At 41.1% G+C, this 17313-nt stretch overlaps 1 protein-coding gene across 13 annotated transcripts in view; it reads right to left on the reverse strand.

Annotated features, from left to right (window-relative positions):
- The window catches only part of LOC146547779 (peripheral plasma membrane protein CASK-like), a 53648-nt gene that overhangs the window by 30536 nt on the left and 5799 nt on the right, over positions 1-17313 (reverse strand). For all 13 annotated transcript variants that reach the window (XM_085265818.1, XM_085265826.1, XM_085265815.1 and 10 more), the window contains exon 2: positions 2950-3062. In XM_085265818.1, the coding sequence (XP_085121944.1) occupies positions 2950-3062 (113 nt within the window). The remainder of the gene's footprint in view (positions 1-2949; positions 3063-17313) is intronic.

The raw sequence follows: 17313 nt of genomic DNA on the forward strand, positions 1-17313 counted from the left end.
CTGCTCTCCCTTTGCTTCCATCATTTCCTCCTTCTCGCCCTTTTCACACCGATCTCTTGCCCGTCTCATCGAGTAGCAATTCTTGAACTTAACAATGCTGCCCACTGTCCAACGAGGAAACGGCTGATTGAGCCAGAGAGGCCTGGAACACTCTGAATGAAGCTGATGCCGTCCACTGGGCCTTTTCCAAAGCAGGCCTCGCTTAGCCTTTGTCATGTCATGCTAATAAATTGCACTTTGAAGACTGCAGGACCATGTTGCCACACCATCTCCTGATATTCTAACTATCATATAAAACTAATGTACAGAAATCACACTAAGAAGTCATTTAGGCTTGCCCATTCGCCAAGTGTTACTTTGTCTTCACTTCTGATAAATGACTTTTTCAATATTTAACATGTCTAACAAATAATACTGCAAATTGAACTACTGTATTTCCCCCCCAACAATTCAATACCTGTAAGTTTTTATGGTCATTGCGAGCCATCTACATCTGTCTTTTACTCAATACTCCAGACTCTTAATTATCGTATTCATCTTTTATTCATTCCACCTCTCTCACGTGTTTCGCACAGAAATACATTTGTATAGAAATCCAAATATTTGTTGCGTTAGCTCGAAGCTCAGCCCAGCCTGCAGCTCTGTCTCCTTTTCACTCGGATTTATGCTGACACGGAGTCTTTCTTAATAAGCTAAGGTATGTGGTCTCATGAAATCACTCTGGCTGCACTCCAGTTTTTCACATTGCCACTCCGAGTGGCCGACTTGCAGATTAAAAAAAGTTTTTAAAAAATGCTTAGGTTTACCAAATTTAAGGTGAAACTTTTACTGTGATCGACTCTTTGGGGGCTCACCTTAGCCCGACTGGTTTTCTTGTAGGGCGCTTGGTCCCATGATCCAAACAAATGTTTATGTAATTTGTTTTATATGGTAACCCACATAGACAAACAGGCAAATGTATAACCCTCATCCTCACACTGATAACAACTGATAATCACCAGGTCTGTAAAAGCCTGAACATTTATAGCAACGCAATGATCAATTAACTAATTAACTGAGTGACAAAATTACTCTGCAAAGCTTGAATAATGAATTAACAGTTCAAGTCTAATTAAGCAAAAACACCAGAAAACTCTGGAATTGTATAACATTTGACAGACTGCATGATTTAAAAAAAAAAAAAAAAAAAAAAGTTAGTATGTGCGCCCATGAAAAACATCAAATCTTTTCTATCAGTGCTTTATACCTGATTCTGCTACTGTGTTGTTTGCTGCCATTTATTGCAAACAAGGTATGTTGGCATTTTAACAATTTCTTTATTTAACAATATTATTTTTTATTTATTTTTATGCTGGTCCTCTGCTCACACACTGCTGTGGGACGCATACCATTCTCCAACAGTCAAACATCAGGACTGCAGGCAGGCCTTTCCATCCTCTCCACTCCCAAATCCCAAATCCTGGAAGCAATCTCTGATAAACCCCGCTCTGTGAGGGTGAGCGTTGTCATCTTAGAGGAAAGACCAGATTTGTTTTTTTCATGGGCGCAACCCACAAACTCAACTCTGCTGCTCAACCCACAAATGTGTTTTTCTTACAGATGCAGCACCATTTAAGGCCAAACAAACAGGCTTTCCAATGGTACGGCACCTTTTAACAGAATAAAAAAAGGACAATTATCACGCAGCCTTCTGAATGTGCTTTAAATGATTTTATACTCTGAAGCTGTTTTAAATTGTTATTGATACCGACGTCTATCTAACAGTATTAACCACCCACAGCCCTTAAAACCCTCCCCTCAATATCTGCTACGGATTCGATCTCTTGCTGCCTAGCACAGTAAATCCCCACATTTGTGAAATGAGCTGCTCTCTGTTTATCGCAATATGAAAAAGCATACAATGTAATATTGTTGGCATTCCTAGAAATGCATCATGTGACACGAGAGCCTCTGTAACAAGTCATGCGCCAAAGCCCCAACCTTTAACGTATTGGAAGAATTCGACATCCCTATCATCACATTTGGAAGTCTGTTCATTTTTGTGCCATTCCTGGTGAAAGCGACCACATGGTGAAGCATGTGTGAAGTGACTCAAGAGATTTAAAAAATAAAAAAGATGCTTTGAAATATTTCTGAGGTAAGAGAAACTCTTAAATGTGGGTGGTTTATGTTTTCAGATGAATACAATTAGCACAAAAATAACCTGGGTGTAAGTTCTGGTTTGGGAAACCTTGGTGTAACACTCCGATTTTTCCTCTGTCTCCTCCCTCGGGTCATTTCCTTTTCCTGCTGTTATTGGCTGCCAGAATAATCTCTGGCTGGGGCATCACAGATGGCCCATAGTGAATGCCAATACTACCACCAACACACACACACCTGTGATTTTTGTCTCAATCCCTCACTCCCCACCCTGACACACGCACACACGCGCACGCACACACGCGCGCGCGCGCACACACACACACACACACACACACACACACACACACACACACACAGCATGACAAAACCCAAACCCACATGGTGAGACAAGGCATGCATGGAGCATCTCACAAAATGTGAGCCTATCACACCCTAAACCAACACACGACACATGCAGTTCCAAGATATTACTCATCTGGGTGCAGTGTATGCAACATTATGGCCTGTTTATTTATGTGTGAGAGGCCATTATGCACTCTGTGAGTGCCACAGTGTTTGATGTGTGAGCCAACCTCCATTTGCAGTTTAATCCCAATATTTGTTTTAACCCACAAGAACATGGGGGGTCCCATAACACAGAACACAGCTCTTCTAGGTCTGTTAAAGAGTGCGGTTCCTTGAATAATCTCTATAGCGACGCTCTCTTGCCCTGGTTATGTTAACCCCTTCCATCTGGTGCCTTAAGTGAAAAACCAGCACACGTGACCTGCCAGCCCCAGATCAATCCAGGTCTGCTGTGCTTCTCACCTTCTGTGCTGAGGCCAGGGCTGGAGGTAAAGCTGGCCACATCAACAATCTTTACAGCAAACTGCTGGCCGGTGTCCCTGTTGATGCAGCGCCTCACCACGCTGAAGGGACCCCTGCAATACAAAAAGGTTTAAAGTTAGTCACAGATACCTACAGACACAAACACAAGCGTCTGCATGCGTTTCTTTCATTCACTTCATGACTCCTGAGTTCAGTGAGCGCCTGCCATAAACCTATGTACACATAATGATGGGCACACACTAGTCTTGGGCAGTGGGCAGACATAGTGTTGTTTCTGGGAATATTCTGGATTTACAGTGGGTGGTTAGCTACGCTTCGTAGTCTCCATGCTCGTGCCAGTGGGAATTACAGAGCGGTGTGGTGCAGCGCAGCTGTAAAAGCTAAAATAAAAGCTTTATTATAGAGACCTGTGCTAGGGAGACCTACCCTACACAGTTTATTTTGGGGGAAAGGAGGTGGCAGATATTGCAAATTTGTGTTTCCTCTTATAGCTGCTTTGGAGCTTGACATGTGCAGTAAGACAAGATTTCCTGATTTGAACAGCATTTCTTGAGATTTTCAATTTAATATGAAAAAAGCAGTCAAATAAATAAATAATATGCGGGGCAAAATTTAGATTTCAAATGACAAATTTGTTCACTCAACAATCTGCCTACATACGCGTTAAGCCTCTACAGAATTATCAGCAAACTAATGCTGAGAAATTCATATCCTGCATGACCTTTCTAGTGGTATGCGTGGTAGCACACAAGTTAAAGTGTACACCAGAGGTGTGGACTCGAGTCACATGACTTGGACTCGAGTCAGACTCGAGTCATTAATTTTATGACTTTAGACTTGACTTGAAAAAATGTTCTAAGACTTGTGACTTGACTTGGACTTTTACACCAATGACTTGGGACTTGAATTGGACTTGAACCGGTTTACTTGAAAAGACTTGATATTTTACCCCAAATACAAAATTTAACATGCATATTATATAGAGATTGAAAATGTGACGTCATTCACGGGTAGAACCGCAAAGGATTCTGGGAACTCGTGGCAAGCGGTACTAGCGCACGCAGGCTTTCAATTAAAATCAGTTATACAGCGATAAAAAGAAACACAAGAAGCCGTTGTATTATTAACTGCAATAGCCGGTCGCATGACAGCCACGGGAAGCCGACGGGTAAAGAGATCGGTTGTTATCGGATTACCTCGTTGAAGAGAAATTGTTCAAGCCATGTTTCCGAAGTAACAAAGAGGCGACTGGATTGCAGCCATTCAAAGGTCAAATATAACGTCCCAGAACACTCCAGCTCACAGGTTAGTCTGCTCCAAGCATTTACACAAAGGTCAGTGTTTTTTAGTAGTTAATACGTCACTTTCATAACATAACTGGTGATATAGGTTACAAGCAAGTCTGGCGCTGAACAGAAATGGTCGCGCTATGCTCCTTTATTTATTGTGCATAAATAGTGAATTGTCCTGACACAATATTGCGTTTCGCCTCTGTTATTATGGTACATTGACAAAAACATATACTTTTATTCACAGGATAAAACAGGTTTTTTGTATCACTAATTGCCCAGTACGATTACAGCATACAGTATTATTGTCACTGCTACATTTCTGTGATGCTACCAGAAATTATTTCCACTACTAATTAATTACCGTTGAGCTCAAAGGTCCTATTAATAAACGGTTAACGAATGTGTATTTATGACGACGATTTGTGAGACTGGTAAACTTATGATACGTACGATGGTCTTTACTTTCTACACGGTGCATTTCAAGGTCCTGTACCCATCCGTCGGTAAACTGTACCTGGGCTTGTTGCAGTGACCTGAAGTTACTAAACTTCATGAGTGTATGCACTCACTCCAAGAACCGTATGATTATAAATATGCATATAAATATGCTACGATGAGATAGCTGACTTCATCTAACTAGCAAATGTTGTCCAGGCTACGTTGGTGATACAGTTTTTTTAATGTGTATGATATTTTTGTCATGCGATTTTAAAGCCGGTCCTACAACCGCATCCAAGAATAACATGCAGCTTATCTCAGAACTGTCGGTGAAAATTATTCTTGGAGCTAAGTTTAATTGAGCTGCATTTTAAAGAGGTGCAATTTCACAATTTGTGTATATTTTCTAAGTTCACTATTTTGTCATGTGTTGAGAAAAACACAGATTTTAAAATTACATGGTCTAATATTTACATTTAGCATAACTGCAACATTATTTTTTCGTTGTTTTTTTTTTTTTAAAGACTCGAAAGGACTTGAAATTCAAAGTTTCAGACTTGTGACTTGACTCGGACTTTTACACCAGTGACTTGAGACTCGACTCTGACTTGCCTGACATTACTTGAGACTTGACTTGAGACTTGAGGATAAAGACTTGAGACTTACTTGAGACTTGCAAAACAATGACTTGGTCCCACCTCTGGTGTACACCTGATAACTTCTCAGTCAAAAGTGCTCAAATTAATCAAGTACTGATATAGCGAGGACAAGAACGAGAAGGAGAAACAAAACACACTTTTGCAAGGGGTTTAAATAGCTTATTAAGAGGAACCTGTATAAAGAGCCTACTCTTCTTTCTCATGGTTTAATCACAATATAAAATAAATATAAGATTATAATGAACCAACAGTTTGAAAGAATTTGAAAATACATGCATGCCACATACAGCTGCCTCTAATAAGTAAGCATAACACAAGCAGCTCTCCAAATGCTGCAAGTTCTGCTCAAAGTGGCCTCTTCAGCAAGCAGCGGCTCTCAAAGAAACGACACTGCTAGCTCCTGCCACGCTGTGAAGTTTATTTGATGTTTAATTGAGAGTGGAAGAAGAGAAGGATCACTAAATGATATCCAAAACTATCCCAACAGCAGACCACCCTGACTAAAGGGAGACATGAGACAGGAACTTTCAAAGTAAAAGCATGTTAATTTACCAGTTGTGAAATGAATCACAGCATTGCTGGACGGAACAAACAAACTGCTCTATGTACTTGGCTGGCCAGGTTTTCTTTTTTGTTTTGTTTTTTAATAAGATGCTATGTAAACAACAAAACATAGATAATCTATTACTTTTGCAATCCAGATTACAACCTGTCTTAAGGAAAAGAAGAAAAAAAATCTTTGCTGTAGGAATGTACTCGAGATGTTGCAGTTCATTTCGAGATAAGCTACTTCACATTTATAGAAATTGTAAGGATTTGAATATTATAAAAATGATTCCCAAAGCTATACATATGCTGATAATCCTGGTACCCTAGGCAGCTTATATAGTAATTTCATCCACATTGATCAACACATGTAGGAGAAGTTGGGGAACAGATCATTATAATAATAGGTTTTAAAAAAATAATTAAAAATTAAAACCTTAAGTATTTGAACAATTACATCATTTCTGTCATTTTGCTTCCACCATCACAACACACACTGCTTTTATAGTGTGTACACATTGGTGTAACCCTAGACACCTGTCGGCTTTCCTGATGAGATCATACGAGCAGCAGGTTACGTTCGTGTAGGAACTGGAACATTTTGTGTAAAAACAGACACTGAAAGTAAAGACATGCATATTTTCTGTCTCCGGGCCCACTGAGAGTTACAGACGCACACATACCCCCGCTGTGGTACAGCTGTCTCTACATCTTCCGGGTCTGCAATCCTCAGTGGTGGAAACAGTTCTGCTCACTCACACACTCTTACACACACATCCACAGCAACACCTATCTGATGAAGCCCTGATTGGTAGCTGTTACCAGGTACTGCTTTAGCTGAATCAGTGAATGAAGTTGCCCGACGATGCCCTTCCTGTGCAGAGCATGGCAGCTGCACCTGTATTTGCTCTCACGTTAGTTTGTAAAGACCAACCCGTACAAATGCAGGCAGCATGTGCACACTGTGAGCCAAGAGAACTCTTAAAACACTCTTCTCATCAGGGTGCGCAGGAATCCAGTTGATGATCTGACAGTCTCAGCGACCTTTGCCCTTGGGTTGATGTGCTGAAACAGCTGTGTTTACCCATTAGGAAGTGGGAGGTGTGGGTTGCTGCTTGAGTGCTTGATGGGACTTCTGACACCCCTGTTCCAACCCTGCAATCTTAACCAGCTGTGAAAGCGAGATGGGTATCGTTTTTACTTTGAGTGTTTGTCTGTCTGCTGCAGCAATTCTCTCTGTGATTATTCTCCATGAATGATCACATGATTGGCTCATTATTCATATCCAGCTTAGTCTTTAAAGCAAGCTTTCACCTGAAATTAATGTCAGACAATAGCCCCACATGACTAATGAGGATAAACAAGCAAGCCATACAAGCACATGGCTAATTAACATACTACAATAGCCATTTCTCAATCCATTCAAACGCTTGCTGTTTACACCAGCACAAAAATCAGTTTTTATTTATATAGCGTCAAATAAAAACTTCCGTTGTCTCAAGGCGCTTTAAAGACCTGCAGTAACACAGAGAAAACAACAATCAGATGACTCATTATGAGTAGGCAATCGGCAACAGTGGGAAAGAAAACTCCCTGCACTTCCTGTATCCCCCATGTAGCCTTAATTTTTCAGATGCATAGGTTGGTATTTTAGTAAAAAGCTTGGCACTAAACGCATTGTCATTTGCTAAGGGACAATGCCCTTCCCAAAGCCCCAATCTCCACCCCATTGAAATGTATGCATGTAATTTATCTATGCTTATAAGCCAGGAATTCAACCAATTTAAATAAACTCTACTAACTCTGTCAAGAAGTGTGGTCAAATATCCAGCCAGAATTATGCTAGAAGTTTGTTGACTGTCACTGAAAGCATCTGTTCGATGTGTAACTTGTTAAGAGGCATTTAAGCAAATACTAGTGGGGGTTTCTGTATCCTGTATTTATACTTTTGACACTGGATTTTCTCTAATCCACACACAAAGTAAATTCTAACTTGTGCATCCAACTCTTGTGTTTTTGAAGTCATTAAAGATGTATGCTGAACAATCAATCAAGACTAGAAAAGGAACAGTTCAAAGAAATTACTATAAGCCCCAAATTACCACGACATTCATGCCCATGGCATGTGTTTTTAAACTTCTGACCACCATTGTAGCTTCAACCCACAGGGTAATTTTGTATTGAGTCACTACTTCATCAGGCACAACTCTTCATGGTTTAAGACTTTCTGTAGAAACAGCAGGCCGTAGAGTCTGCCTTTGTTGTGGTTTACGTGTTGTCTCTTTGACATTGTGTTAGAGAGGTGTTACCTAGAGCTGCTTGATTTAGGTAAACACCAAAGGGTTATTTTGCTCATTAACTGTAATCTTCATTGTTTAATGCAATTATTCAAATTATTGTTAACAAATACATCATGCATTTGCCAGATTTATTGGTATGCCGGTCTTAATTTCATGCATGATATCAGTTTTACAACTGCCATTACATTGATGATAGATTGGCCAATGTGAAAAAAGCACTGCTGTGAAGAAAAAGGCGTGTGCTCTATTTATAACACACCAAATCTTCCTAAGAGAAATGACTGCAAACAAACTATTAATTTTTACCACACTAGCGTGATTCTGAAGCGTGGAAAAGTCAAAATTGTAATTAAAATCTGTTTAATCATCTAGGCCTCTTTAGTGATTTCGGAAACTGGTTGTATTTAAGATGCCATTCTTAGTATTAAGTTTCCTTCTGTTTGTAAATGGGATTGTGGAGACAGCTGTTCACACGGAAAACTCAGGGTTCAAGTTCCAACACCAGCAAACATGCCCAAACTTACCATGACATACATGCCCATGCCGTAGCACCCTTGAATTTAGCTACTATGGTGGAAAAAAAAAAAATCCCATTTTTTCTCCACAATGGTTGTAACCTAATCAGGTGGTCTCTGGTTCCAGATCTGCAACTGACTGATGAAGGTTTAGGCAACTTCAGTGAGAGACTATAACCACGGGGGCACAAATGATTCAGTGAGGGTAAGGCTATTTTGGCACTGGTCTAGTGTATTTCAATAACAGTCATTACCACCATTAAGCAATGATGTGGGATAGGGTGAATCGGCCCCATTTTATGCATCAACCTCATTTGTAATCTTGGCTTTAAATGCAAGAATCTGCATGGAGAATTAGCCCCTGAATTAGGCCATTTTTACATGTTGTGTGAGAGAGGGGGCTGGGACTGCCAATTAATTTGATAAATTAGAATGTAATTCATCTCATTTGGCATGAAGAAAAAATTAAATGACCATTCAACCATATTCATGAGCCATTACAGAGGCATTATAAGAGCCCAAGTAACTATAAAAGACATAAATTGCATATGTACTTATAAATTCATCTTTGTGAGGACCATTTCGAGTTTTAGATCTCCTCTGTGAGGACATTATGGCTGGTACCTGCTTTCCAACACACCAAAAAAGCTACTCAGAGGCTCAGATTTGACCTAACATTTAAGATCAGGATTAGATTCAAGGATAGAATTTGGTGGCGCTCAGTGTTACTGTGGGTTTACTCTGTGTCCTCACAAAGACAGAAACACAGACGTGTGTATGCTGGGAAGCGGTGAGGCCGCATGCCATACTGACATCACCGCAGCTGTGCTAAGTGGGCTCATACAAAACTCCCACACATGGCTCACATCCGACAGCAGCAGTCATCAAACATTAGCTCGAAGTGGCAGTCTTTGCAGACTGCTCTTTGGCTCATTTCAACTCTCTGCTTTGTGTAAATCCAAGAAACGATGTTAGGAGCATTTTTAACATTCATACTGGCCATGAGTGAAATATCTTCTCAGATGATTCTCTTTCCTCTCTCTAAAGCAGAGGCAGGACACATCTGTAAGCTGCAGACTCCACATGACCACTACTGCTTAGAACAGCATTTTGACTTTTTACCTGTGGTAAGAAGCTAGCATAAGTCTCAGTCTCAGAGTTTATCAGATGGGTGCTAACTGGTGCTGGACAGTGTTGACTTTTAACATAATAGACACTTAAACTTATCATCATCTGCTCTCGTCCTAGTAAACATTATTAGAGACACACAGCTTAGCCATTTTCTAAACATCCACTGCATGCATGGAATCTCACCATCACCCCATAACCTTCTTTAATGATTCACAATGGTTAGCTCAACAGTGATAGCAGAAACATAATTGGAAGCTCAAAAACGTGGAATCAAATACAAAATATATTGTGATTCTCTGCATTGACTCCTATGCATGCACAGAACTCTATTCATAATTTCTAAACAGATGTGCACTTGAAAGTGAGAAAACGCAAGTTCATTATAGTGATTCCACAAAACTAATTCTTCAACAACTATTTGCCCTACTGCCCAAACTGAGCTTAAATCCAAAGCTTTTAATTTAACAAGTTCAACAAAGTTCAGAGCTCTGTCAAGGATAGTCTGTGTACGTCTGAGGAGCAGTAATCCAGAGCTGCTTCTTTATGCAAATCAGGAAAACAACCCTTTGAATATGTGCAGGGAAATTAGCAACCCGGTTGCAAACTGAAATTCAGAGCGCACATACCCTCAGGAGGCTTGAAAGCTTTGGCAGAAAATCCTCTCTTTTACATAAGCCAGAAGAGGATCCAAGATTGTTTAAACCTCCCTGTAGAGTCTGGTCTTGTAGTCTGAAAGAAAGCTTCAACTTCGCACCATCCATTCACAACTATTGATCTGTGTGTGGGCATATACTACACATGGAAAGGAAAGTTGAGACCACAAGTGCCCTAGTGAATGAAAACAACATACTGTGTATAGTGTGGTAAAGTTTATGTGCCGTGCTACAATCTAGCAAAAATATCCCATTATGCAGATTGCAGAAAAGATTTTGTAATGGCAAACAAAAACAAACAAACAAACACACAAAAAAAAACTCTCTAGAAATGTTTCCTCCACAAAAGCAAGATGACGCTGTAATGTGATGCCTTATTGATCCCAGCAGGAACTGCAGCAAAGTCTTGCATAGGCCGCTGCAGTGCATGGTTGCCAGTGTCGGCACTTGAACCCTGAGTTTTCCATGTGAATAGGCAGTCTCCATTATCCCATTTACAAACAGAAGGAAACATAATATCAAGAATAGCATCTTAAATACAACCTAATTGTGCAGACAATGCTAACCAGTTTCCAAAAATCACTAGAAGCCTAGGTGATTAAACAGATATTAATTATAAGTCTGGCTTTTCAATGCCACAGAATCCAGATAGTATGGTCAAAATTATTAGTTTGTTTGCAGTCATTTTTCTTTGGAAGATTTTCTGTGTTATAAATAGAGCACACACCTTTTCCTTTACAGCCAATCTATCATCAGTGTGATGGTAACTGAAATAAAACTGATATTATGCATGAAATTAAGACCGGCATACCAATAAATCAGGCAAATGTATGATGTATTTCTTAACAATAATTTTTATAATTGTGTTAAACAATGAAGATTACAGTTAATGAGCAAAGTAACACTTTGGTGTTTACCTAAATCAAGCAGCTCTAGGTAACACCTCTCTAAAGCTTCATTTCCATTACTACCTACTCATCTCACCAAGGCTCGACTCGGATCAAGCGGTTTTCCATTAAATTCATGTACCACCTACAGTTGGTGGGACACTCCGTCATCATAGCAACGCAGCAGAGTGTCCCATGGCATAATTAGTATGCGACACGACAATAATGGTGTACGTCGAGGCGATGATATACCTGCTGCTCTGTCTGTGGCTTTTCGTCAGACTCTGGGACCATGGTGTTTTTGTAGCCATTTCCCTCATTGCCCGGGTGTCAAAAATGACAGTTTTGATTTTCATGAATGAGATACTCTCATGACTCATTCAGTGATGCCACTGACCATATAATTGGTTAGCTGCAGTCTGGAACTCCGGCCAACAGGTACTAAAATAGTACCTGGTACCAGGTACCATGACCTAAGGGAAAACCTTTAAAACCGTGGTGAACCATGGCGAGTCGACCTGAGCAGGTAGTAATGGAAAAGGGGCTTAATATGAGTGTCAAAAAGACAAAACGTAGGGCGTGGGTTTAGCTCAGTGTGTTAAGCAGGCGACTACAGGCCATATAGCTGAGAGCGGCCGGCCCGGGTTCGTGTCTGACTCGTGGCCCTTTGATCACGTCTTCCCCTCTCTCTCACTGTATCTATGAAATAAGGCCAGAAAAGAAAAGAAAAGAAAGACAACACGTAATCCACAACAAAGACACGTTCTGCCAGTGCAACAGAAAGTCTTCAGACATGCATGGACCAGGTAGCGATCAACAAATGTCTGGAACATCTCCTCCTCCTTACATCTTTACTGAGTTTCTTGGCCTCTCTCAAAATCAGCCCAGTGCTGGCAAACAGATGCTGGCAAAGAGAAACTACTAGCTGTCATGATCATGATCACCAACAAGAAGTTAACAGGCCTTGGCCTTATCAATTTAAGATCTTGCACAACCTTCAGCACCACTTATTAAAAGACTTAAGCGTGTATATACATTTGAGCCTACATGTATATTTGTGACTGTGGATCAGAGAAGATCATTAAAGGTGTATGGTATTCAATTATTCCACAATAAAAAATGAAATCATTAAAAGTAGGGATTCTTTGGTTGATCACCTGCATGTCTTTAAACTTAAAAGCTAACTTTAATTCAATTTTCCCAGTTTCCCACTTCTTTGTGTGTTATTTGAGGTCTTGATTTCAGTATGTGTTTCACAGGAGATCTCTCAGTCATGTCCCTGAACAAAATCAGGGCACAGGCATCAAACAGTAGGGCAATAGCATGTTTTAGAATGACAGCTGCATGTCAGCCTCCAATGACAATTTAGTATCTAGGATCTACTTCAACAACTGAGCACAATGCTTAGCAGGAACAGTTTTCTTGCATATTGCAAACGGTGAAAACAACAAACTTGTTTCACCACAAAGAAACAGACTGTCAAGTATAACCAGGAGGAGTTAACACAGTGAACCAAAAGTTATCGAATGACTCAGCCAAGCATCGCTGGAGCTCTCGGTAGTTACACTGCATATAACAGGAAGAGCAAATGGTGGATGGAAATTGCTGATGCAGTTACACTGTGGTAAAGAAGGGCTTTAAATAGCCGTTTAGAAAACCTGAACCGAGGTACAAAACTGCCAGTAGAACATATTTTTGAGTTGCAATTTTAATGTTAATGTAACACTAAATATATAATGACTAATTTACACCAACTGACATATAATTAACTCTGAGTTATTGGTTCTGTTACTAGTTAGTTAAACTAAACGAATGTAAATCGATTGACAGCAACCAACCAACCAACCCGGTGGCATAACGTTCCCTACTGACACATGATGCTTTTAAAAAAAACGGAAGCACTTATTTCTTAAATTCTGCTACACAGACGGTGTTAAATCTACGTCAGTTTTAGAAAGCAGGGCTCAGTGGTGTAAATTAGCCATGTTCACTTTAAGATTAAATTCCGTATACTGCATTATACTTAATATACATACATTTGGCTTGTGCTGCGTCACTGCATATATAGATGAGTCATTACTTTTGCATAATATTGCTACTGCTGCTATCTTGTGGCAATAAAGTCACATTTCAAATCAGCAGTAGTCTGTCATCGGTGAACGGCAGCTCAATTGGCAACAACTTCGGAAAATTCCCTTCATTTTTGTTTGTTTTAATAAACAATGCAACTTGCAAGATGCAATCACAAATAAAACATTAGTGATTCCAATTTTTTTTATTTTAACTCTATATGATCACAAGTGTCATTTTCACAAATTTCCTTGAACTGTCGAGATATAACTTTGAGGCTATCCGGTCTTTAAGTGATGATGTGCTGAATCCTGCTTCCAGGTCCAAACTACCCTGCTTTTAATAGGGCTATTGTGCTTTAAACGTGTTTTAATACTTTGTAACTTGTTCTATTTTCTCTCAACAAGCCCCTAAAAACAGTCAGTGATCACTGTCAGCCTCTCTCGGTTTTATTACCGCTAATAATTTTAAAGCTCAGTTTTTAAAACCTTAGGATGCAACTACAGCCCAGCCCATGCAGCAGTACATTAATGACCAACCTCGTATTGTGGATGGATTATCTTACTTGTTCTCCTGACTGACGTTTGGTCCATTTACAGCATCCTGCTATGTGATTACATTTGTTCCTAACCATCGGGAACCCTCACGTCCGCTTTTATCGAGTGGGAAAAAAGTTTGTTCGTCCTCCAGCTTCACTGTGCTGTTATGCTAACATAGCTGTGTCGCTAGCGATCATGTAGCACATATATATACTTCAGTACTTTATGTTAGAAGTGATAGCAGAGCTGTACGTTTAATTTTCTCTCTCTCTCTCTCTCTCTCTTATATATATATATATATATATATATATATATATATATATATATATATATATATATATATATATATATATATATATATATATATATATATATATATATATATATATATATATATATATATATATATATATGTTTGCAACGCCGGACGCTGCAGTCGAGTTAGCAGGCCGCACGCTACACCAGCAGTCTCGTGCAGACCTTTTTACATCCCGAGGGAGTTTATAGTAGTTAATGTGATAGCTGTTTATATACCGCCGGATGCTAACGTTAGCACGGCTCTCAGCCTCTTGATCAACACCATAAACAAACAACAGCTTGCCCACCCCGTGCCTAAAGACTGTGCTTCCTAAATTTGTCCAGTTTGTGGACTTTGCTACGAGAGGAGAACACACTTTGGACCATGTCTATTCAAAGATCAGGCATGCTTTCAGAGCGACACCCCTCTCCCACCTGGCTGGATCTGACCACCTCTGCATGTCCCTCACCCCCACCTACACCCCCCTGCTGAGAAAAACAAAGCCCCAGACAAAGAAAATAAAAACCTGGCCTGAAGGAGCCCTTTCTGAACTGCAGGACTGCTTCTCAACAACTGTATGGGATTTATTCTCCAGCCACAACCTCCAGGAGTACACGGACACTGTACTCTCGTACATCAGGAACTGTGTTGACGATGTCACCGTCAACAAAAGGGTCAGGGTGTTTCCAAATCAAAAACCCTGGATGAATAGCGAAGTGCAATCCCTCCTAAAAAGCCGCAACACTGCCTTCAAGTCAGGGGACAGGGCTGCGTATAGGGCGGCCAGGGCAGACCTGAGTAGAGGCATCAGGAAAGCTAAGGCTGCCTATAGGAGGAGGATTGAAGATCACTTTGCTGACAACGACCCCAGAAAAATGTGGCAGGGGATCAATCACATTACCAACTACAGAAGCAATAACCAGGCAACATCTAGGACTGATGCCTCGCTGGCTGAGGATCTAAACAGTTTCTTCGCCCGCTTTGAGACGACCAGGCCCTCAGCTGCCACACCACTTCCACCCGCCCCCAGCACTGGCACACTAACACTCAGGGAGCATCAAGTGAGGTGTGTTCCAAGGTCAGTGAATCCCAGGAAGGCGGCAGGTCCTGATGGAATACATGGAAAGGTTCTCAGAGCATGTGCTGACGAACTGACCGGAGTCTTCACTAAAATCTTCAACCTTTCCTTGTCATCAAACACCGTCCCGCCCTGCCTCAAAACCTCCACCATCATCCCCATCGCCAAGAAGACAGCTGTGGCCAGCCCAAATGACTAAAGGCCTGTTGCACTTACGCCTGTAGTGATGAAGTGCTTTGAGAGACTGGTCTGTCAGCACATCAGGGCCGGTCTGCCTCCCACTCTGGACCCCCACCAATTTGCCTACAGGACAAATCGTTCCACCGAGGACGCTATCACCATAGCGCTCCACACTGCGCTGAGTCACCTGGAGCACCGAGGAAGCTATGTGAGAATGCTCTTTCTGGACTTCAGCTCAGCATTCAATCATATCATCCCGGAGATCCTGGTCCAGAAACTGTCTCACCTGGGACTCTCCACCCCCATCTGCCTCTGGATCAAGGACTTCCTGACAAATAGACCATAGTCTGTCAGACTCGGCCCCCACCGGTCCAGCACCATCACACTCAGCACCGGGTCTCCACAAGGATGTGTTTTGAGTCCCCTCCTGTTTACGCTCTACACATCCGACTGCTCCCCTACCCATCTCTCAAACACCATCATAAAGTTCGCGGATGACACCACAGTGGTTGGACTCATCTCAAGGGGGGATGAGTCGGACTACAGAGATGAGGTCAACAGACTGACTGAGTGGTGTTCAGTTAACAACCTCCAACTGAACACCACGAAAACTAAAGAACTTATCTTGGACTTCAGGAAGGGCAGAGCAGACCCGGCCCCACTTTACATTCACGGGAACTGTGTGGAGAGGGTACACTCCATGAGGTTTCTGGGCGTGCAGATATCTGATGACCTCTCCTGGACTGCAAATACTACAGCGGTGGTTAAAAAGGCCCAGCAGCGTCTCCACTTTCTGAGAGTGCTCAGGAGGAACAACCTGGAGGAGAGGCTGCTGGTGACATTTTACAGAGCCACCATAGAGAGCATCCTAACGTACGGCATAACAACATGGTATGCAGGGTGCTCAGCTGCGGACAGGAAAGTACTGCAGAGGGTCATCAACACAGCCCAGAAGATCACTGGCTGCTCTCTGCCCAGCCTGGAGGTCACTGCAAACTCTCGGTACCTCAGCAGAGCTGGCAATATCATCAAGGACTACTCTCACCCCAGCAACCAACTGTTTGAACTATTACCGTCAGGCCGACGGTACAGGTCACATAAAACCAGGACAAACAGATTCAGGGATAGCTTCTTTCCCAGAGCTACCACCGTAGTAAATAAGCACAAAAACAATTGAACCTATTCCATACCGTCACTGTCATTATATTATGCTGCTATTCATACTGTCATTATATTAATGCTGCTATCCTGTATATATTGTACATACTATTGTTTGAGTACTTACGATTGTTTTTTTGTACTTTTTATATTTTACATTTATATTTATTATTGAAACTTGCACCAAGGGAGTGGCACTCCAATTTCGTTGTACTCTGTACGATAACAATAAAGGCTATTCTATTCTATATTATATTTAGATGGAAGCTAGCGAGCTAACACCCTGCTAACTTCTAACTCCATTAAATTTAATAAATTTAAATTTAATAAAATTCTGTTTTCATGGATGCCTGAATGTTAAACTTAATCGCTGCACCTGGTAAAGTAGCAACACTGCTCTTTTTCATTAAAGATGAAGGAATTTAGACAGTTTTTCAACTCCCAGTAATGCTTTAGTGATCGTTTGACTTTGGGACCTGCAGTGGAGTTTGGGCCCGGACGCAGCTAATGACCTCAGACTTAAAGACCGGATTATCACCCACTCTGTGCAAGAGCATTAGAAATTAACTGCAAAAACAACTTTCATGGTAAGTCATGTA

This window comes from Mchenga conophoros, linkage group LG23 (genome assembly GCF_057382185.1).
Source record: "Mchenga conophoros isolate Kocher_MC1m ecotype Shallow Benthic linkage group LG23, M_conophoros_male_GT1.1, whole genome shotgun sequence".
Taxonomy (NCBI): Eukaryota; Metazoa; Chordata; class Actinopteri; order Cichliformes; family Cichlidae; genus Mchenga; species Mchenga conophoros.